This window comes from Cynocephalus volans, chromosome 1 (assembly GCF_027409185.1).
Source record: "Cynocephalus volans isolate mCynVol1 chromosome 1, mCynVol1.pri, whole genome shotgun sequence".
NCBI lineage: Eukaryota > Metazoa > Chordata > Mammalia > Dermoptera > Cynocephalidae > Cynocephalus > Cynocephalus volans.
In genome coordinates, this window is record NC_084460.1 from 231,051,705 (window position 1) to 231,075,028 (window position 23,324).

General features: G+C 35.0%; 1 protein-coding gene across 1 annotated transcript in view; it reads right to left on the reverse strand.

Moving 5' to 3' along the window:
* KCNH7 (potassium voltage-gated channel subfamily H member 7) overlaps positions 1 to 23,324 on the reverse strand; it is a 491,077-nt gene that overhangs the window by 112,799 nt on the left and 354,954 nt on the right. The window contains exons 5-6 of the mRNA XM_063105048.1: positions 19,044 to 19,064; positions 10,494 to 10,708 (exon numbers count right to left, since the gene is read on the reverse strand). Coding sequence (XP_062961118.1) covers positions 10,494 to 10,708; positions 19,044 to 19,064 — 236 coding nt within the window. The remainder of the gene's footprint in view (positions 1 to 10,493; positions 10,709 to 19,043; positions 19,065 to 23,324) is intronic.

The window sequence follows — 23,324 nt, forward strand, 5'->3', positions numbered from 1 at the left end:
AAATGATATGCAGGTTTCTCAAACAATTACACATAGATCTACCATAGGACCCAGAGATTCTACTACTGGGAATATAACCAAAGGAATGGAAATCATCATGCCAAAGGGACACCTGTTCTCCAATGTTCACTGCAGCACTATTTACAATAGCCAAGAGCTGGAACCAGCCCAAATGTCCATCATCTGATGAGCGGATAAGGAAACTGTGGTACATCTACACAATGGAATACTACTCTGCTATAAAAAAGAATGAAATACTACCATTTGCAGCAACATTGATGGACTTAGAGAAAATTATATTAAGTGAAACGAGTCAGGCACAGAAAGAGATATACCACATGTTCTCACTTATTTGTGGGAGCTAAAAATAAATAAATAAATTCACACACAAACAAATGAAGGGGGGGGTGGGAAGAAGACAGAATAACCACAAAAATTCCTTGAACTATGAGTCAAATGAACAGATACGATGGCGGGGGTGTGGGGGGGAAGGTGGAGGTGGAGAGGAACGGGTAAAGGGGCATAAGAATCAACTGCAATGTATTTTGAGAAGTAAAATAAAAATAAATAAATAAACATGCAGTTCTCACAATTATCTAAGAAAAAGCATTTTGTCTGTCAGTATTTCTCAAATAATTTTCCCCCTCAATATGAATTCCTCAGGATATCAATAGGTGTTTTATATAAACAAACACAATTAAAAATGGATTTTGTCATCACAAAAGTTTGAGAAATTTGGGTAAAGCAAAGTTTTATACATTAATTCAGGACTTCTCAGAACTTTTAATGTGTTAATTTTCCATGTTAATTTCTGGAGAGGGTACTATTCGATAAGGAAACTTTTGTTCATGGAAAATCTTGTGAGGTCAGTGTTCTGGGAAAAGCACTTTAGAGCACTCTGGCCTAAGCATGCTCTCTTAAGTGGTGGTTGTTTCTTAGAGGGCTGTACAGTAATTCAATATAACAATAGTTGCCCTCTGGACTCAGTAGATACCCACTGAAAGTAAGCTTGTTTTTCCAGTGATTTCTTAAATAAGAATTAACATGTCTTTTCACTTTATCAAAAATGTTATAATTAAAACATCACAAGAACATATCACTGAACCAGTTAACTCATTAAGAAATCTACAGAAAGATACAACTTACAATAACAATTGAAGAAATATAAAACAAAGGTCACACCGGATTCTCTTTTCGGCTTCTATAGAATGAAAGGATTGGACTGTGTTCATTTTTCTCAAATTTGCCTGATCTTAATAACGTGAGATTAGAATCCTAAGCCAACAAAACTTACTGAATTTCTGAGGGTGAGGGGCGAGAGAGAGAGAGAGAGAGAGAGAGAGAGAGAGAGAGAGAAAGTGTTCCAGATGATTCCATTGATCAGGAAATTTTGAGAAACTTTGGGGAAGATGATATCTAAGGTTCCTTTGAATTTTAAAATTACGTGAAGATTAACTGCTTTTTGATGAACTCTTTAGAAACAATTGAGTTTTAGAGGGGTTATTATCTTACCGCATATTTCTCCATTATAAATGAGATCTGCAAAATACAGAGAAGTAGAATAGAGGGGAAAATACGTTACCCATAATGCCACCACCCAGATAACCAATGAGGCCTTTTATTTTATTTTACTTTCTTATTTGGAATTTCTTCCCAAGTAAGATTCCATGGTTGAAATTACTTTCTAACTCAAGAAATAGATCATAGTTACTTGACATTATAAGGCCTTGGGCTGCTTGGGTAAGTAAAAATGCCATGTGTGCTTTGAAAGTTTCATATGTGATAAAAATCCTTTGCCTAATTCTCATCCTGTGAAACATGAAACATTGACTGTTTCAGCCTGCTTTCATTATGCAATCCACTTTGAAGTATAAGTTTACCCCAAGCCCTACATCATGAGGAAAAATGAGCAAAAGAACTTTCTGTGCTTCCTCTCTGCCCCTGGGCCTGACTTTTATCTCAAGGCTCACACTAAGGGTCTGGAAACTGAAGAAAGAACCGAGCCATCTTGGCAACAGATATGCAGAATCTTTGTGTGACTCAGTTGCCGTAGCAACCAGGCTATTGCTATGTACTCTAAAATAAATTATTTTTACCTGTCTCTTCTGACCATTTGTATTTTACTTCGTTACTTCAAGCATCTGTTTCAACCTGATTTCTTTGGCTGACAGAACCTTTAAAGGAGGCGATATATTTTTCTTCGTTTTAAAATGAATGATGAACACACAAAATCAAACAGGTGTTTTTTAAAAGCAATTATACATTAACGCTTCCCCTGCAAACTATGACTTTTAGTTGGTGGCGACAAGGGTTTCATATGAACAGATCATTCCTTTATCATCTAGAATATGAAGAAGTATAATTTTTGAGCTAATTAAAGTATTTTAAACTGAATAAATTTTAATATAAAATATATGTCAGTAAATGATTATAAGTATTCATATATATATCATTTAGTGAAAATAAACAGAAAATTAATTGGTTACTTTTTCAAAAATTCTACATTTCCTTTTTCAAAATAACAAACATCATTACATTTAATATATATGTAGCATACAACATAGTTGTGGTACTCAATTGCTACTAAAATGTCCACAGTTACTATTTTTTCCTCATCATTGGCTAGATTACAGAACATACTTGCATTTATTTGACCAAAGAAGACTAGAAAAGAATCCAGCATCTCAAAACTTAAAGCTTTGTATTAGAGCAAAGGCCCTTGAAGGCAGCAACCTTGATGTATATATTTTTGTACTGGCCATAGTGCATAACAGTTTGACTTATATTTGTAAGCAATCACAAATATTGAATCCATAATCATCTTCATGAAAGTGCTTTACTCCTACTTGCGACATCAAGATATATTGTTTTTCATTTCGATTTGCTTGAATAAACATATGAGTAGTTTATAGAACAAACCCAGAATATGGGGAAAATTTGAATGCAAATTTCTGTTTTGCTGAACCAAGTTTTATAGTATTCTATAAATAACAGCAAAATAATGGATGAAAAACTTACATCATATTAAATTGGAAGTGTTCAGAGGCAATTTTGTACTCTTGCACTGCACTTTAAATTTAATTTGGAATTTTGTGATTATCACTATTTCTGGCAGTTCAAGATGATCAGTGCGGTTTTAGAGGTTTGCATGATGTTTAAATTAGTTTATACATGAAACAGTTTAGGAAAACATATTAATCATCCTGTAGATGCACTGTGAATTTTGTTTTTTGTAATTTCAAGAGTGAAGAATCAATGAGTCTTTATAAAAGTAACTGTTGAAAATTAGACTTTTTAACTTAGTGTAATTTTTAACCCATGACATTATTATTGAAAAGTATTATTATATATAAAACCACTTCTAGCTTGTAGTTGTGTCTGGAAGACTTTTTTAATCCTGTCATTGGAGAAAGTTTAGGACTAAATTTATTCAATTTGTGGGAAACTATAAAACATGTTAAGAAATGTATTATTAAGCCTGAGATAATAAATAATTTTAAATATTAGCTAATAGATGAAATCAACATTATTTCTCCATTAAAATTTCTGAAATTTCTGAAAAATAAGTATGAATTGAGAGTCTTGAATTGCAATGAACAGATAATGAACATATTTACAATAAAAAAAGTTCAATAGAAGGTAAAATGCCATAACCTTTGAGCTCTTCTTTACATCAGTAACATCAGTGCAGTTTTTCTTTTTTTGCATCTTAGTGGAACACTATCGACAGAAACCAAAATCCCACTACCCTAAACTAGAATTAGTATAAGTAGATGGCATGTAAACTTAATTAAGAAATAAAGCTCCCCTGTCAAGGATGGTTTTGATAGGCTTTTCAAAGAGTTTGAGGAGTTTTGGAGAAAATCTGCCAGATTCTCTTCCCTGTTTCTGCAGCCTCACTTCTCCAATTAGTTACTACTAACCATTTAGATGATAACATTTGGTTAAACAGCCAAATATTGCAGATATGTACAACTGCCATGCTAACTTCTGAGAAGACTTAGGGGGCAAATAAGGAGATATAACAAAAACTTTGTTTTTGTTGTCAGATGACCTCGGTGTGAAGGCTGCTTCCACCATGTACTGTGTTACCTGGGCCAGTTGTTTCCCTCTCTATGCTTAATTCCTCTTCTGTGAATGGGGGTGATAATAACAGTCCCAACTCACAGGGCTGTCATGCAGATTAAAACTGATAATCCACTAAACCACTTATCATAGAGCCTGGCACATAGTAAATGCTCAATCAATGTTAGCTATTATTAAATTTATCATAATTCTATTTTCATGCCAGTAATATACTTACCTGAACCGTAAATAGTGGGAATCTATTTTGGCTCTAAGGCTCTACATAGATTTAAAGATTATACAGCCTTTTAAATATTTAGAAATTTCTTTCTTGTGACCTGTCTGTGATTACACCTAAAACTAATTTTCTTAAATACTCTCCTTAGTAAAGCTATAGGAAATTTATACTTGTGGACTGATAGTTAATCTCTTCCTTATCTTCTGTTCAGATTAAAGTCTCCTGGTTGATTTAGGCTCCTTTGCACATCTTATTTTCTGATGATCTCAATGTGGGTTTCTATTGAATTCACCAGACATTCCTCTTAAGTAATAAGGGCCAATTTGCAGAATTATTTGGTTATAATTTGACCAATATTGAGTTTAAAGAGACTTTAAACTACCTTTGCTTTCATAATACGATCTTGTAGCATTAATTACATTAGCAATTGTAACTGTTATTACTGTATATGGCATTGTTAGATAGTGGTTCTCTGAGTATTTTATAATGCCTTGAGTATTGAGACTAGGTTTTATACTTATGTGTCTCAGAATCTACTCAGCACATAATGTACATTTTGTGTGTGTGTGTGTGTGTGTGTGTGTGTGTGTGAGAGAGAGAGAGAGAGAGAGAGATGCTATCACTCTGAATTCCCATGTTCACCTTTGCAATGGGCCACTGCTGTTTGCCTGCACCTCCTTTGTGGCCCTCTGCCCGACTCCACTTTTCTGGTGTGGCTGTCAGTCAAGAGGCTACACTTCTTCTACCTCAAGGATGAGCACAGGATCCAAGTCAACCAATCAGAGTCCTTTTTCTCTGGGAATGACATGGACACTGGAAGAGAGGCAGCCCTTCTCACCAGCTCACTAACTATTAGCATTATATGAAACAGGAAAATCTGAGAAACCTGCTTCCATTAGGTGAAAAGTAAAGTCACTGCAGAAGAAAGCAGGCTGAGAGAGGCAGAGAATGTCATCAATCATTCAGACAGTGAATGCAGCCTACCACAAAGTAGATCTGCCCCTGTACTTTTCAGTTAGGTGACCCTAACTACCCCTCCTCCTTTCATTTTTTGTTTAAGGTGTATTAAGTTGGGCTTCTGTTACCAGTTGCAGCATTGACTGATACAGTCTCACATGACTGGCAAATAAAGATTTGGAATCCACGGTCCCATCTTAAACTCTTCTGGGCTAATACAAATTCATCAGAGTTGAACAGGACAACAAAATGAGCCACTTCATCCTAAAGATTAGCATAACATTTGAACTAGAAGAGTGTAAAAGTTTGGTTTATTTTTGATTAAAAGGGGTCGGATACAGCCAAGAGTTTGATCCTCCCTCAACTAACAAGTGCAATCGCACCGTAAAAGCACACCTTACCTTTGGTCTCCACACAACCTTTCTTACAATTCATTGCTTTGTCTCCACCATTCCACTGGAATGTGGTAGAAATGGCCAGACAAGGCCTTACCTCCCCGAGACATGCACTACTGCACAGCAGCCTGTACTGGCTAGATTGTACTTCAGGAAAAACACGCACACCCCTCTTCTGAGAATTATCTTCTATTTCCTCTGAATGAATAGAGAAGGTCAGATGGACCATGGTCTCAAAGACTGAGGCATCCCAGAAGTTTGGCCTATAAGACCAGCCTATGAAAGAGGTCTGTGAATCCAAAATAACAGCAAGAACTGGAGTCTTGCTAAAGGAAAGAATTTAGAAGGCACACCTTTGCTTTGGGAATTTTGACTGCAGATTTAAGTTTGCTTTATTCCATCCAATACCCTCCTTGGTTCATTTCTTTAAATCCTTTAAAAATTCTTTACTGTGAGTCATGTTATGTATTATGCTATCTGCTAGTGATATAAGCGCCTCACACTTCATCCATTATTTGGTACCTATGGTTCCCTACATTTTCCACTTCAGAGTCTTATCCCTAACCTTGGAAACTTCTCAAGCTTCAAAACTCACCTAAGAGTTTATATTTCCCTACCAGTACCCTGTATTCCCAACACAGGTAAGTTTTCCTTTCCTAGCTTCCTCTGCACTCTGCATTTACCTGTGCTGTAATAGTTCACACTGCATTGTAATGCCCGTGTATGGTACTTGTCTGTCTCCCTCACTTCTCAAAGGCAGAAAGTTTGTCTGTTAACTCAGTTCCCAGCACCTAATACAGTACATACTAACTCTCAATATATGCTTGTTGAATAATGAACAAATACATGAACAAATGAATGAATGAATTACATCGTCTCTACTATGAAGAAACTCTCTGTAGCTGGGGAGGCAAATAACTAATTGGCTAATTCTAATTCAATGTGTAGTAGAGATAAGATCCAAATAGTGGGACAGAAAAACTGAGCAGAGATTAATCGTCCTTTTCATTTATGCCTTTTTGTCTTGATGTCTGCTCTATTGTTTGTGCACCGAGGAGTGTTTAAAATTCACTGTTGAATGGTCTGTGAACAAAATCTTGACATCCTTTGAAGAAAAGATTAGCATACAAATCTACTGAGGGAATAAAATAAATAAGAATATTTGATTAAAAAAATACTGCTGGTTGCCTACAGCAAATATGTTGAGAATTTCCTGACAAGGAGAATCTCCACGCAGGCCTAACAAAGAGAATATAGAGAAGACAAGTAAAGTCTTTGGGCTATTACCAACTTATTTTTAGTGACTAGCAGACAAGTGATGTTATTGTTATATACAGTGCATATGGAAATTACAGAGATAGCTATGATTATATCAGTGAATGAGAAAAGAGTTAAGGATAGCCCTACTTTCAAGTGCTTAAATGAAGGAGGCTACGTCTGCAGGAGAAATTTCTCCATATTTGGTCTCTATCTTGTTTGGTCTGACGTGGACAATTGGAAGGTTTATTATTAAGAGCAAAAGGGGGCACTAAAAAGAAGATAGGGGTTCCTACCGATCCTTTGTTTCCAATTTTTGGTCTCTGCCTTTATGCAGTCCCTCATCATTTCTGGGCAGGACCGTATCGCTTAAGTGTCCTACTTGTCTACAGAATTTCCTTCCATTCACCGTATTTTTCACATTAAAAAAAGTGATCCTTTATAAAGCATAATGCAATTCTAAACTACCGACACTTTAAAAAAGCTGTTTGCCTGCATTACGCCTCTCCAGTTGGGGTACTTTGGGGAGTTGGAGGGTTGTACTCCACAATTTGGGAGAAATATGAGAAGCTTCAGGAAAACTACGAGACCTTTTTGTGGGCCTCAGATTCACTCAGTGGTAAGTAGTTGTTCTAGTCCATTTGGGCTACTGTAATAAAATGCCATCAACTGGTAGCTTATGAACAACAAATAATTTATTTTCCAAAGTTTGGGAGTCTGGGAAATCCAAGATCAAGTTGCAGGCAGATTTGGGTCTGGTGTAGGCTTGCTCCCTTGTTCACAGATGGCTGTCTTTCCCCTGTGTCCTACATGGCAGAGGGGGACAGGAAGCTCTCTGGGGCCTCTTTTATAAGAGCACTAATCCCATTCATGTACCTTCATGATGTAATCATCTCCTAACACCATGACATTAGGAATTAGTTTTCTACATGTGAATTTTGGGAGGACACAAACATTCAGTCTATAGCAGTAGATTAAAACATTTTTAAAAATGCTAAAAAAAGTTGTAATATTATGGTGCTAAATATAAAATTTATAGGGATTTTAAAGATAAAGCATGAGACCTTAAAAGTGTCAAGTTTTGATGGAAGCTGTTGTAATTTACTCAGGCTCCCAAGGCACTTACGTAAAAAGGTGGTGAAGATCCTTTAGACGGGAAACTTCACAGCTTAGTCTCTTGCAGGCCCAGGGAACCAGTTGTTTTAGGGAGACATAGGGACTTTTGTGCCTCCTTAACTTTGTTCTTGCTGTTTTTTTATGTTTTTATTTTTATTTTTTTTACCTGGAATTCTTATCAGTTCCTCTGGCCAACTTCTTCCTTCCTTCCATCCGTCCTTCCTCCCTTCCTTCCTTCCTTTGGCTAGCATTTGATGAACTTCACTCTGCCAGGTGTTCTACTACACCCCAGGTAATTAGGCATAAAGGGATCCCACAGAGATGGTGAGGAGAGCAGGGGGAGTCATACAAGAATATTAATAAACATAATATTGGCTGATTTTGCTTGGTATGTACTTAGTACCTTAATGGACACTTTCTACACATTATTCTACTATTCTATGTAATTCTTATTTCAACTCTGGGAAATAAGTTTTGCCAGTTCTAAAACTTGTCTCAATGTCATACAATAAATGCCACTTGTCACAATGGCACACAATAAATGTCTTAGCTAGAAATAAAACATAAACCCATCTGATTTATTTACGCTCTTAAACATCACTTACTATCCAGTTTGATAAGTGACCTTCTAGATCCAGCTTAAATGTCTTATCCTACCTCTTTTTCTTCTCTAAAATTCTCCCCTTAATGCATAATTACTTTCTCTGTAATCTGTATTCTTATATTCTTTATTAACAGGTATTTCATTATGGCTATTTATATCTATGTTTCTTGATACACTAGCTGAGCAAACCTCCAGAGCAGGAGGTGTCATCTCTGATCCACATGTGCACCCCCCTTTCCTGGCACAGTGGATCTGCTGAACGTGACAGGATAGGTGGCCTCTGTGGTGGACCAAGCCATGTAAGGTTTGCTGAGATCACAGTTGGCTGCCCACAGGCCTGAAGGTGTGTTTTCTCTGTCCTAAAAAGATTTCAAAAGCATTTTTAATTAGTTTGCCAACTTTTAGAAATTAAGAGTTTATTTTAAATTCTGGATTTTCAGCTTCTTTTTTAAAATTGGAAGATTTGATAACATTTATTGGTCAAGCATTCCTGCCTGACCACAGCTGGCTGGAGCTGAGTGGCAGCACCTGCTTGAGAGGGAACCTGCATTCTAGAATTTTCCACAGACCCCACTGCTCCTGTTGTGCTTCTCTGACATCCTCGCTCACTTGTGCTACTGGAAGGGCCCTGGCCCTAATGTTTCAACCTTTCTTCCATCTCTTCTCAAGTCACTTGATTTCTGTATATTCACATAATGATTGCTGTCTATAAATAATACAATTTTTAAGGTAAAAAATTTGCAAGTAAAATTCAAAGCTATCAAAATGGCATCAATACAAGATGCATAACAGTAGACAATTTATTTACCACTACTATACCCATTTTACTAACTCTAAGTTAAGAAAAGTAAAATGCCAAGAGTAGAACATACATATCAGAGATGCTGTCAATAATGGCTTATATAATTTCTCATCTCAAATAAATATAGATTGCCCAGGTCTATTTATAACTGAATTCATGGCCTTTTCATAGCTATTTCAGCTCACACATAAGAGATGTTTTACAAGCAGTACTATAGTATTGTTTGTAGTGATTGCAGTTACAAAAAAACTTCACTAATACAAAATCTTTAATGCTTGGAGTGGAGACTGGGGTCAAGTTTACCTTCATATTGTGGACAATTTATGCAAAGCTTTGCTCAGCAAATGTACTAAATAAGTTGTTTGTAAAAGAATTGTTTACTTGACAAATTTTAGAGTCATGAATTTCTAACAATGTAAGTGCGTTGTAAGCAAAAGCTAGATTCTGCTTAGGTTGGTATTTTGATATAATAAGTACAAATTTTTATCTATTCTTTGAAGTGGGACTTCTGCTAGAGAGTAGTTTGAGTTGAAGTATTTGAGAACAGTAAGATATTGTTCCTGTAAATGTGTTGTTTCATTCTGACTTTTCATCATCTTAGACAGCTCTTTTCCTCAAGTCGACTGAGTTACAGCTCACTCCATGTAGTAGACAAAGTGGAAAATAGGAGGCCACAGTTAAGAGTACATACCAATTAGTCCCCAAAAGCTCCAATAAACACATTCATTATAATAAAAAACCATGCCTCAACAATGCGAGAGTGGGCAGCAAAACAATGAATGTCCACACGTGATGAATAGCAGGTTAAATGCCCCTGCGACAATGGGAAAAACAATACCAAGTAGGCCCATTTTGCTTAGTTTTCTAAAAGATAAAATCATGGTACAAAGCCTTTGTTTATCGGTTACATTAGGGGTCACCCAATATCTCAGGATAAATAGGAGTACAAATAAATGTCTTTCCTCTATTGATAGTCATTAATAAGAAAAAGAATACATTTAATGGTGCAAAAAAGAACCTCAAAACAAAGTTGAAATTGATAATAAAATAATGTCCTACCTGTGTAACTTTCTCTGTCACATTATGTGTTCGATCTTTAACCTTGGGGGCAATAATAGTTTTATCTGAGGAAGGAGGGGATGTATTCTTCTTTTCAGTTTTGACGTCTGAAAAATTCAGAGTGAGCTGTGGAATCTTGTTAATGGTGCTGTATTTGTTGAGGTTTGAATCCGACGTGGATCCCAAGAGGCTTGACTTGATATGGTTAAAAGGCCCTATAAAAATTAAAAAGTATTTTAAGAGTAATATCAGAAAAAATAGAAAAAGGAAATGATCTTTAATGCCCTGCTAATGATCTGTGACCAATGTGACTCTGATGCAGCTAGCTGATACCTGAACACAGGGCTTAGGGTCACCTTCTGCTGAGGAAAAGACTGGGTTTTGGGAGTGCACCCAGAGAGCAAATGGCTGCTTTGCTGTTAATTGGATTCTTTCAGTAAAGACTGGAATAGTCATAATAATAATAATAATGATAATAATAATAATAATAACAACAACAACAACAACAACAACAACTCCACTCCCTGTTATTGGCCAAATTCTACCTTCAAAGTTTCTCATAAATTTCATTTTATAATCTGGAGATTATTCAAGGAAGGACTTGAATATGATTAAAATCATGTTGGCCATGAAATTTCAGAATGAGTTGTTTATGCTGCTCCCCTTTCTGTGTCACTGAGAAGTGACAAGCAGCTGGGTTCTTCATATGTTTTCACTACCTGTATGATATGCACCACAGAGCTTCTAGAAGATTTAAGCTTGAATGAAGGAATTACAGATAAAGCTGAGAATGGCAAAAGGCCATTTGTTTGTGCATGTGTATGTGTGTGTGTTTACACTCTTGAAAACTCTAGAATCCTGTGTAGGATTTTAAAATCTTTCCTTTCTTTTCTTTCTTTCACTTAGGTTTAAGGTTGACCACTTTCTGAGGAAAAGAAAAGCCAATATAAAAATCATACAAGAATATACTGGCAAACATAACTTATAATAGGAGTGACCATATGTAGGTAACAGGACATGTCTGGGGTTGGTAGTACCTAGTCAGTTCTCATATTCCTTTCTTACAAAGATAATTTTGTAAAAGGCCAAGACTCCTGGTCCCCTTGATGAGGGTGAGTATTCTGACCAGCTTCATGTTCTTTTGAGATGAATCAGGAAATGTTCTGAGGAGTTTCTTGTGCAATGGGTGATAATACTTATACTATTAGCTCATAAAATAAACATCAGGAAGAATTTTATAAAAATCCTGAGCCAATAGTGTTATACAGTCGTTATTTTTGTGCCCAGTGAGTGGTTAAAACATACAAACAGCTGGGGCTGGCCTGTGGCTCACTCGGGAGAGTGTGGTGCTGATAACACCAAGGCCATGGGTTCGGATTCCTATATAGGTATGGCCGGTTGGCTCACTGGGTGAGCACAGTGCTGACAACACCAAGTCAAGGGTTAAGATCCCCTTACCAGTCATCTTAAAAAAACAAAAACAAAAACAAAAACAAAAACAAAAACAAAAAACATACAAACAGCAGAAATGAACTTGCTAGTCAGCACATTTTACCTTATGCTATTTTTTTCCCTGTTCAGAATAAAATTAACACATTTTAGAGATCAAAATGTAGTTTAAACACGAGGCACTTTAAAATTAGACTTATAGATTGTTTGTTGGACCACATAATCCATCAACTCAGATCAAATATTACACTAAGAAAACAATACCCATCATTGTTCATAGTTACTGTGGGGAAAACTCACTTTATATTTGTTTATAAAAGTTTATATTTGTTTATTACACAAGTTTGAAGTAATTTTATAAAAAATTTCATATGTTTAACAAATGCTGTATTTTTTGTTTCATTTCTTCTTATTCACTGAGTCTTACCCATGATGATAACAAAACCTATCTAGGTGAAAAATGTCGCTGAGCTCTCTGGGCATATATAGTCTCCTATATATGGTCTCCCATATCCTCATTTGTTATTTACACAACACAGATAGAAATAAGAGCCACAGTGGCACCAAGTTAATCTAGCCTTCAGCTGGGTCTCTGACAGAAACTGCACTCTTTGGGTGTAGAAGTCTCTACCCCACACCACTAATTTATTATTATAACATATCCCAGAGACATTCTTTGGCTACATTCCAGGCGTATGTCTAAATATTTAAAACGTGTAAAATATGCTCGAACTTCAGACTTCTTAGACATTATCTTTTCCCCAATTTTAATGTAGGTTTTTCACTCCTGAGGAAATTTAACTGCACACAGGAATACTGACGAGGGATTGTAGATGATGGATCTCAGATATACAATTAAGTTGTATCTAAAACCGTTAAACCCATCTTTCAATTCTCTTCCTATATCAGCCTTCTCCATGTTGGATTTCTGTAGCAAATTGTCTACAGAGTTGTTCAAAAATTTGGGGAAAAACACAATCATTTATGATGTTAATAGGCAGAAAGGCACTGTTAATGTAGTGTGATTGTCCTTGTGACCAGTTCCAATAAATGCAACAGAACTGGCTGCACTTATAAGAACATGGTTTCAACTACGGCAGTACATCACTCTAGGGGGCATTTGTGGGGCACCTTTGGTTTCTACAATAATGGGAGAATTTGGGTGTCACAGTTCTCTCACCTTGAAACATTGTCTCATATGTTCCAAGGGGCATTCATGTAGGTGAAGAGACTGTTTATAATGACCTGAGCCTTGAACCTAACTGTTTGAATATAAACAGCACAATGTGCTTTTTATATGATTTTAATATTCATTGAAATTTCCAGAGCTATGACTACCATATAGAGGGAAGATTATACATTGCTTTGTTCAGAACTTTATCAAAAGTTGTTTACCATTTTGGAAAATTCTTAGAGCTACACTCTGTGGTATTTGAGTAGCCAATAAAAACTTTCGGGGTTCAGGTTACAGTCTGTGTTTGTAGCTGTCATGTGCAAATATGTAAGTTAAGAGACTTGAGTTTGCTTTTATCAGTGTTGGGACCAAATACCAAATTTGCAGAGAATGACAGGAGTCACACTAAAAATCACTAATAAAATTTCTTTCAGAATAGCTCATATTGTTATCCTCCTATGTGTGTAAAATGATGTGTGAAGAAATGAAAAGAAATCTATGTGTTAAAAACTAAACACTTGAAATTATGTATGTATTTGTCTTGGGTGGCCTGTTGGTTTTCAGTTTCATTCTTTTTTTCTTTTTGTCTTTCTGTGACCGGTAAGGGGATCGCAACCCTTGGGGTGGTGTCGCCCGCACTGCGCTCAGCCAGTGAGCGCACCAGCCATTCCTATATAGGATCAGAACCCGCGGTGGGAGCGCCACTGCGCTCCCAAGCGCTGCACTCTCCCGAGTGCACCACGGGGCCAGTCCAGTTTTCAGTTTCATTCTAACAACTCTCTAAAGATCTGCCACTACTTCTCTATACTGTCTTGATTGCCATTTAATTTCCAATTCATTTTCTATCTCCCACCGTTTAACAAAGTGTTATGGTTTGCAAGGTCTTTTTTAAGTATCAGATGATGAATATATGCCCTGACGTCTAGGGATTTCTATCTTCTGTGCAATTCATTACTATTGCATTTAATCACATAGGGAATCATTTTGACACTACACTTAAAAGCAAGGGCCAGCTCATTAATGAAAATATCATACTTGCTCATTTTCTCCCTGGTTTTTCTTTGTATGTTATTCATAATTCAATTCTGGTTATTTCCCACTTTTAAAGTATATGTATAAATAAGTCCAAATATTATTATTGACTCCAATGGTGGTTTTTATCTTGTTGTCCACCTATATTCCTGTCCTAACATTTTATCCAGTACTTGTATGGAATGTTTTCTCATGTCCTTAATGATTTTAAAGCTATTTTTTTTATATGTCTGATTACTGTGTAATGTCTTCTAGTGTAGCAATATTACTATTATAAACTACTTTTATAATACTTCTTTATTTCTCCTTTATATTACAGTTAGAGAATCATGTTGATTCTTTATAAATAGGTTAAATTATCTCTGAATTTCATTTCAGGATAGTGAAATTACCATAACAACATATTTGTTGAAAAAAAGAGACATTGGGTCTGACAGGATTGAGAAACTGGTTGATAAATAAAATTTCATATCCAGATTTGACCTCAGAATGTGCAACTTCATTGCAATTGCTATTTTAGTTTCTTTTATTTACTGGCATAAAAATCTTCTAAACTGCTCCTCTGGTCTTTTTTTAAAAAAAAAAATCTTAGTCTTAGAGAGTTAATCTAGATTTTCTTTTAAATCTATACATTTACTGAATTCAGCAAAATAAAATATTACTTAAAATAATTTGTGTTCTACTTAGATGAGGCATTTTTCAATTTATTTCATTGTGTGTAACAAAGATCACTGTGCTTCTTTCTACTTATTTTGAAGCAGATGTTTATATGCAGAAGTCTTTTAGAGTCTGCAAGATGATCAGTGTTGGCTTAGGTTCTTCTAAAACCTATCTAAATTCTAATGAAAAACACTTCCAACACTTTAACTAAGGTAGGTATTAACAATATCCTTATTACACCAATTATAAATGTAAGCAAACAATGTAAGTCCAAAAGGGAATAAGAATCAAGGACTAGAAATCATAATACAGTTTCCTACCTCCTAGTTCTATATTCAGAAAGGCCTTGGTTGAGGATTTAAAGGTGAAAAGCAGCCTCACTGAGAGTGATCATGGACAGATGGGGTTTAAAATTCTAATGAAAGAAAGGAGAATAACCTGAAAAACAAAATAAATGAACTGAAAGAAAATGAATGGGAAGAAATAAAGGGAAATCATAGATTTAACAGAAGGGAATGTAAAACTCAAAAGTATATGGGAGGACTTGAGGTTTTTCAGAGAAATATTTGCAAGATGAATGATCAGATTAAATTTTCCAATGTATTAGAAGATGGAAAACAGGTAACCAAGTACACAAAACTAATAGCTAGATAAAGCTTTAATATGTTACAGTGTCTGATTAAGTATACACTAGGCAAGTTTCCAGCTACAAAGAAATACCCTACATTTACAGATTAAGCTACAGGTTAAAGCAACAACTGGGAAGAATTTTACATTAAAGATATTTAAATTTATATAATGAGGTTATCTAAATTTATCATGAATTACAAGATACTAAAGGAGAATATATTCTTTTTTAGATAATCCTGGAAATGTAAAATGTAATTAAGGATATCTGATAGATTTTATTCAAAAAGTAATTTTTTTTTGACATTATCGTTCTTAGGGCCGAATGAGAAAGGAAAGAAGGAAATCAAAATTAGTAAGGTTGTTTTTAAATCATTGGATATTTGTACACTATTTTTTAGGACACTGAGTTTATTTGGCTAAAGTTTAATAAAATCTAACTTGATGAAGTGCCGTACAGAAAATGCAAATGCAGTGTTTAGTAATTAAACTTTGTAAAAGAATACTGTCATAAGCATAAAGCAACCAGTTTAACAATTGGAAAGATACATAAAGAGTAATTATTGAATTATTTGTATTTGGTATCAATATTGTCTATTTCAATGAATGACATGAGTATAATTTACAGAAGAAAACTGTCAACATTGAAAATCAATTTGAAAATTCTAATAAGGTCACAAGGTACTGGTAATGGCCACTGTAGCTTATGAGAAACAAGGTGTATCAGATCAATGTATTTTCTTTATGAGTCTGATAGTTTTCACAGTGAGAGGAGGTGAAATCTGTAGCAAATTTCAAAAGTAGTTTTGTTTCTGACTCGTATGACACATTCATAGACAAATTGGAAACCGAACATACCAGTATAGGGATGCAGGATTACTTGAGATAATAAGGAGGTGGAAGCAACAGAGGGGTAAAATTGTATTAATGACTTACTTACTAAGTAGGGCAATACATTTTTATTGATAACTTAGAAAGCAGAATAGGCAGAGAATCCACTAAATTTGAGTGGAAAATCAGTTTATGAGTGATTGAGATAGGATTAGATATCCCTTTCATATTAGAGAAATTCTTAAAAATTACAATACATATATATACAGAACACACAATTTATTTGAAATAGCTTTTCTACTCTTTCATAATGGGTTACACTTTAAAAAAAGAAATCTCAAATGTTATTTTAAGGAGTCAGAGTGCTAAGAAAATGTATTAAAGGAAAATAAAATTCATCCTAAGAAAGAAGGTTAAGCGGAAATTCTTTAGTTTTAGAAGAAAAGATTGAGTAGCAATTTGCTTTCTTTATATTGTGATATTACATCAAGATTAGTAGTAGCCAGCTAGTATCTCTATCCACTGAAGATAGATGAAGGGAAAGAAAATTACATCTCAGCAAGAAGAATTTAGGTTACTTCTTTGTGTAATGGGCACTATAACAGACTTCCCAAGAAAGTTAAAGAATGGCTTCCTCTGGAGATAAAGATGCCTGTACCACCTGTGCAAGGGATTTAGCCAACACCTCACCTGAAGGGAATAAGCCAGACGATCTTGAAAATGTTCCAAATGCATTCCTGACATTTTATTTTGGCAAAGAATTATTTTTGGTTGAATTATGTTTAGAAATAATTGTAATTATACATTTTGTACACACAGCATTGTAGAAATGTCTATTATTTGTTAATCTTTTATTTAAATCTGGTTTAGAATCAAAGTTAAAAAATTTTTTAAAGCACACATAATGTATTGTCCTGTATCTAATTAGTATATTAATTGCCCTGTAAATATTTCAAAGAGGCAAACACTTAAACATTGTTTAATAGTTCTCATAACCAGAGCCCAAAAAACATAATGAAAACTTTGGGGTGCATATTTACATGAAATTTTATTAATTTTGTGAATTTTTTTTCTAACTAGGGGGCTTAACCTCATAAATATTAATATGTGAAAACTTTCTACACTGGTTTAGAGATTTGTAATCCTAAATTCCAACTTTGATGATTCTACTATGCACTTTAAATTGTGACTGTAAAATTGATATGTGATCTGAAATCTATGTAAGAAAAAAAGAACATTTTTATTAAAAGACTATAGCTATTAAAAAATGGGGGGCATTGAGAAAAAAGTTGGAGATTAAATGGACTTGTTTATGAGACAAAATTATTGTAGTTTGACAAATATGTGAACTACTAGTTTGGAAGATAAGCAAGACCAATTTTCTATTTATTGAGAAAAAACTAGTTTCATTTTTCAATGTATTAAAAAAGCCGGAAAATTAATGTCTACTAATTTATTGCTAATTGTTAAATCCTGAAGACAGTCATACTTCACACAGGCAAGTTGGCAAGAGCTGATTGCATCCTGTTTCTTGAGGTGACATTCAGAATTATGACAATGCAAACTGCTACCCACAGCTGGCACTAATTTGCTCCCTTTCAGAAATCTCAAAGTGGATGGGCCAAACAGAAAAATCACATAGATGAAATCCAATCCCACTGTTGGAGGTCACCTGCACAAACCCTTTTTGAAATGCTTACAAAATAAAATTGGGGTGGAGTAGGGGGAAAACTGTCACAATGTCTCTTTTTAAAATTACTCTAGGCTGCTGCCCACAAAACATCTTTGGTCTCTAGTGCTATTAATTCATAACCATCATTAGCTCTGAATTAATTAGGTAAGCAATTGAGAAATCAAGATACAAAACTACACAGTGGTCAGTATACCAGAGACATACAGAAGAGGCCAAAACAGTGAATTCTGAGTAATTATGGTTACTGGTGGAGACGCGTTCATGCAACACGCATGCACAAAATGAGTCACTGTCACCATTTGTGCACCCACAGCAAATGAGACAAAATGATTGTAGTTTGCATACATGTCCGATATTAAAAGACTAAGCCCAAACAATTTTCAATTTGATGAGAACAATATGCTTATGTTTTGTGATCCTTGCATCTACCGTCATATAGTAGAAAACAGAAGTGAATTTCAAATTTTTGCCAAATTCAGATTAATGCAGAGTATTGCCCAGTAGCTGTAGGTCATGCCAGTGACTTCAGACTAATATAGAACACAATTAAAAATGGTTGAAATATAATATAGAAAATTAGAAAATGACTATCATGCATGTACAGTTTACTACTACGGTAAGCTTAAAACCATACCCCCTGCCATCCAGGAACGTGAAACTAGTTTTAAGGAAACAAAAGAGGAACAAATGAAGTGATGCTGTCAATCTATCACTTTGCTTATTTTAATCATGTACTAAAAAAAAATGTGTTATTGGAAATAGGCTTATGTGCCTCTTTTACATTGGAATATATTTAGCTTGATATCCATTTCTTTCCAAATGATTTGAATACTTAGGAAGTGTTCACTATCAACCTAGGCTTACATTTCTTGCAGGAAAAAGGAATTCGTAGTCATTTTGGTGACCCAGCTGAGAAAGTAATGTCTGCAGCAAAATCAAGCCATGATGTCTCCACCAGGCACCTGGACTAGCTAAGGGCAGCATGAAGATGTTGCATTGAACAGGGCATACAGCAGGCAAGTTAACATGCCAAGTAAAGGGGCACTTGGTGCATCAGATGTTAAAGTTAGTGTTCGTACATTACCTTTGACATTGCGACCATTGTCTGTTTTGAGCACATGAGGATAAAAAAGAGAGAGAAATATGAAGACTGAAATTATGTTATATACACTGAATTACCTCTGCAAAAACAATTAGAGAAAACAGAATGCAAAGATGGAAAATTTATCTGATTAAAATGAACAGGGTTCTATTCCACCAAGTAAAATACAAACACTAAAAATATCTTCCATAATACACATTCTTGTTTAAATATATGGAACATTTATCTCAGTTAATTTAAATGGATTCTAAGGTAGAGATTTAATAATTTTGGCAACTTGGAGAAAGACATCCCCAGCTGCCTGCATTTGTGACAATAACTTTCAACCTTGTCAGAAGCCAATTTAGTGTCTCCTCAACCATCACTTAACAATATATCAAAGACTACACAACATTTTTCATGTTAAGTAATTTTTTTTGTATAATCTAAACTAGTATGTTAACAAGGAAAAATGTTTCTAAGATAATAGTTTACCTTAATAAACCAACTTGCATTATTAATCACAATTTTATTAACTACCTCCTACACCCCAAATGTTCTTCAATGTATACTTTGAAAATAGCAAATATAACTCAAAGAGCTATTCTTAGCTAAAAATAATTGCAAGAAATTAATGAAAGATTTGACTGTTTACAGGGAATGTGAACATTTTTTAGTTATGTGTTGCAATGCACTCAGTATAGTAACCAGAATATTTAAAATATTTGTTTATATTAAAATGGGCTGTTTTCAAATCTTAGAGTGGAGTGCTTTCAAATTTATACTGAGATTAGCAGTCTAGATGTTACATACTTGCAACTAACAAAATATGCATTACTAGCTTTGAAACACATGAGCTTAAAATAAATTAAGTCATATCAAAACCATTCAAATATATGCAAGATGTTATCTGTTCAACATTTTGTTGACATCTATGCTAACACTGGGAACATTTATAACCTTGGAATATATCATAATTGTTTCAAAGCTTACAACTGAAGTAATTCCAATAGTGTGGTACACTGAATTGCTAGAGGAGACACTGCATTGGACAGAGATACACAAATAAAATTGTGGCCCTTAATGATCACTCTCTTCCCTCTTTGAGGGAATCACAAAAAGCAAACAGGGATAGCGGACAAGATCCTGATTACATAGAATTAACATCTCCCTCAAAAGCTGGGTCCAAAACCCATTAGTAAAGTAATAACTGCTTGCAAGTAGTTAAAAATGGTAACTGTACTCACCAAACCTAGACATTATATATAAAGATTAACAAATTCCAAGAAAACTAGCAAGAAGTCACATTATGCAGTTAATGCTGCTTTGACATTCTAAGGCAGAGTGTGGAGTTTGTTCCCTGGTACTAGCTCAGATCGGCTTGTTATTCTTCCATGGCAGTATAAGTGCAGAAATTAGAATAAGTATTTAGAATCTTTTATAGCAATTTAACAGAGTAATATGTCTCCTAAATCTAATAATAAAACAATTGGGGTTTATATTTGTGTGCCTATTTTTAAAATTTTGTTTTTCCAAGTAGTGTATTTTTATTGTATTTACAAATGTAGCAGTCCGTGATAGATAAGAAAAAAATTTCTGATCCATCACCATCGATGGTTTGAGAAGTACACTTCTAAGGTACTTGATAATGTGGATAAAATGAGAGAGGATAATGTAAAATATTATGTACTAATATATTTGCAAAGAAGTTCTGAAAAGACAGCCTACATAGCAGGAAGTTTCTCTATTTGAATGAGTAGACAATCTGAATTCAAAAATCAGGTGCATGTGGGTTTTAACCTGTTAACTAGTTACACGGATTCATAAAACTAAAATCAGTTTTAAAAGGTGTTTTTATCTTCCCTTATCAATAACTCAGTTTCTAAAATTTATCAAATTATGTAGCCTAAGGAGGTATGGCTTGTTCTATGCTAATCAATGATTTTGTAGCTAAAATTTCTCTAAAGCCGAAGTACAAAATACCTTCTGAATTTATCAATCCATAGTCACACATCGACTGTAGCATCTGCACAAAAGTGATACATTTTCTGAAAATAGCTTAGCTTGGGTGGGGGAGGAAAATTTAGAATGATTTTAGCACCATGTATAGTACCTGTACTGAGAAATCCAAAAACATTAAATCATCCTTTCCCACAATTGTATCAGTAATTATGTACTAAGTGGAGATAACATAAATTAAGAACAATAAAGTTAAATTATAAAATATGATCTAAACTACTCAGCACGACTGTCAAAACACAGGCTGTCTGCAGGATACATTGATTATGTATTAGTTTGATCTTCAAATTTATTGTTTCTGAATGTTATTATATATAAATCAGGTCCTCTCTGATCTCTGAAAGGGCAATGGCTGAAAAGTCACTATGATTGCTGAAAATGACTGCACTAACTAGACTAACTAAAACATATGTTGCTCAGTTGAATTACCGTATTGGATTTATTGCTGTTCAGCCATAGGACCCAGTGCTCAAAGATTAAATTACAGAGGTTTTAACCTGTCAGGAAATAGTCTGTCATTACTAGGTGGTTTAGGGCCTTAAATGATTATTCAGTTTGGGAATTGTCCTTGATTTTATTTTCCTTTTTCTTTTGACCTTCTTTGGAATGCAGATTAGAATGGATGCGCTAATTGCTCTTTTAAAGTACATTGTTTCTCAAACTTGTCTTATAGAAAACTGTTCTTTCTATTTCTGAGATATTGATTTATCTCTCTGAATCGTGCCCTGCCAACTCATTTTCTTTCACCTCCTCTGCCTTCTCTACTTCGCTGTGCCCTTCAGATACAGATCCTCCACACGATTTAGTCCTAAGACTTGGTTCACATTCAGAGTATTATGGAGAAAGATAACTTATTATTTTCTGATGTGCGTGATTTTGGAACATAATTTATGAGCACGGTCCTCTCAATGTCACACCAACATTTATTGAGTTTCTGCCAAGAAGTAGATGACGGCGCCAGGTACTAAGGCTGCAGAGCTAACTATGCCGGAGCTCTTGTGCTAGAGGAGCTCACAGCAACATAATTGTTTGCTTGCACATCTAACAAAAATGGTAGACATATAATGCATAATAAATATAGGATGTGATAAATGTTATAATATATGCTTGCACACTCAGGTGTGAAATGATTTAGTTCTCCTGGTTTGGGAAGGAGAAAATAAGTCCCTGCAGCTGAGCAGTAGTGTGAGCTGGAACAAGGTGGGGAAGAGTATTCCAGGCAGAGAAAAGTAATGAGGCAAGAAAATGAATGATACATTTTTGGCAAAAGGCAAATTGTATTTGTACAGGTGTAGAATAGAGTATATAGTAGGGGAAGGAGACTTACAGGAGCTAGAAATGAGGCTTGAAAAATAACTGTTCAGCTGTCAAAGTGCCTAGTACTCCATACTAAGGATTATGTTTTTTAAAAAAAAATCTAGCAGCAGCACAGGGGTTTGGGGTGATGGCACTTGAAGAAATGAATACCAGAGAAAGGATAGCAAGCTTCTCAAGAAGCCAAATCTGCGAGAGTCAGAAAAGCAGGACTGATGCATCCGTACAGGGTATTCTGATTCTCCCTGGGGAAAGTTCAGGGACTCGACAGATGCTCCTATGACAGGGCTTCACAGAGCAGGAGTGAGGGAGGAAAAACATTACATGCATTCTATTGTGGACTCTGGTGACAGGAAGTCCTGGGATTGAAGCCAGGCTCTGGCACTGACTAGCTCTGTATCCTTGGGCCAGCTGTTTATTTAAAATATCTAAACCTCAGTTCACTCATCTATAAAATGTGGTTTAAAAATGGTTCCTAATTTACAGAGGTATGAAAATGACACAAGAGTTGACATATGTCAAGCACTTACATTGAGTAATAGTAAATACCCAACCAATGTTATCCATTAGTATGTTAATGATGAATTGTTTCTGTTGTTGCTTTTTAAGCATGATACTTTCACTACTGGCTAGTATAAGAATGTGAACATAAAGAGGCCAGAGAGAAATAAATGAATTCTGATCTGACTTTCCAGGTTGGTTTTTGTTGAGATCAGGACTTTTAGTTTGCTTGTTTTTTTCTTAAACCTTTCGCTCCCCACCCCCGTCTCCCACTCCTGTCAGTTTATAGCTTTCTGATCAGTCAGTGCATTTCGTAACTCCTACATTTGGAAAGAGTTGATCAATAAAACAGCCTTGTTACGGCATGGCATTATTTCTTTCCAGGGAGTGACCATTTGCTAAGTGCAGCAGAATTAATTATGCTTGCGATGATAGTGTTCATCACCTAAG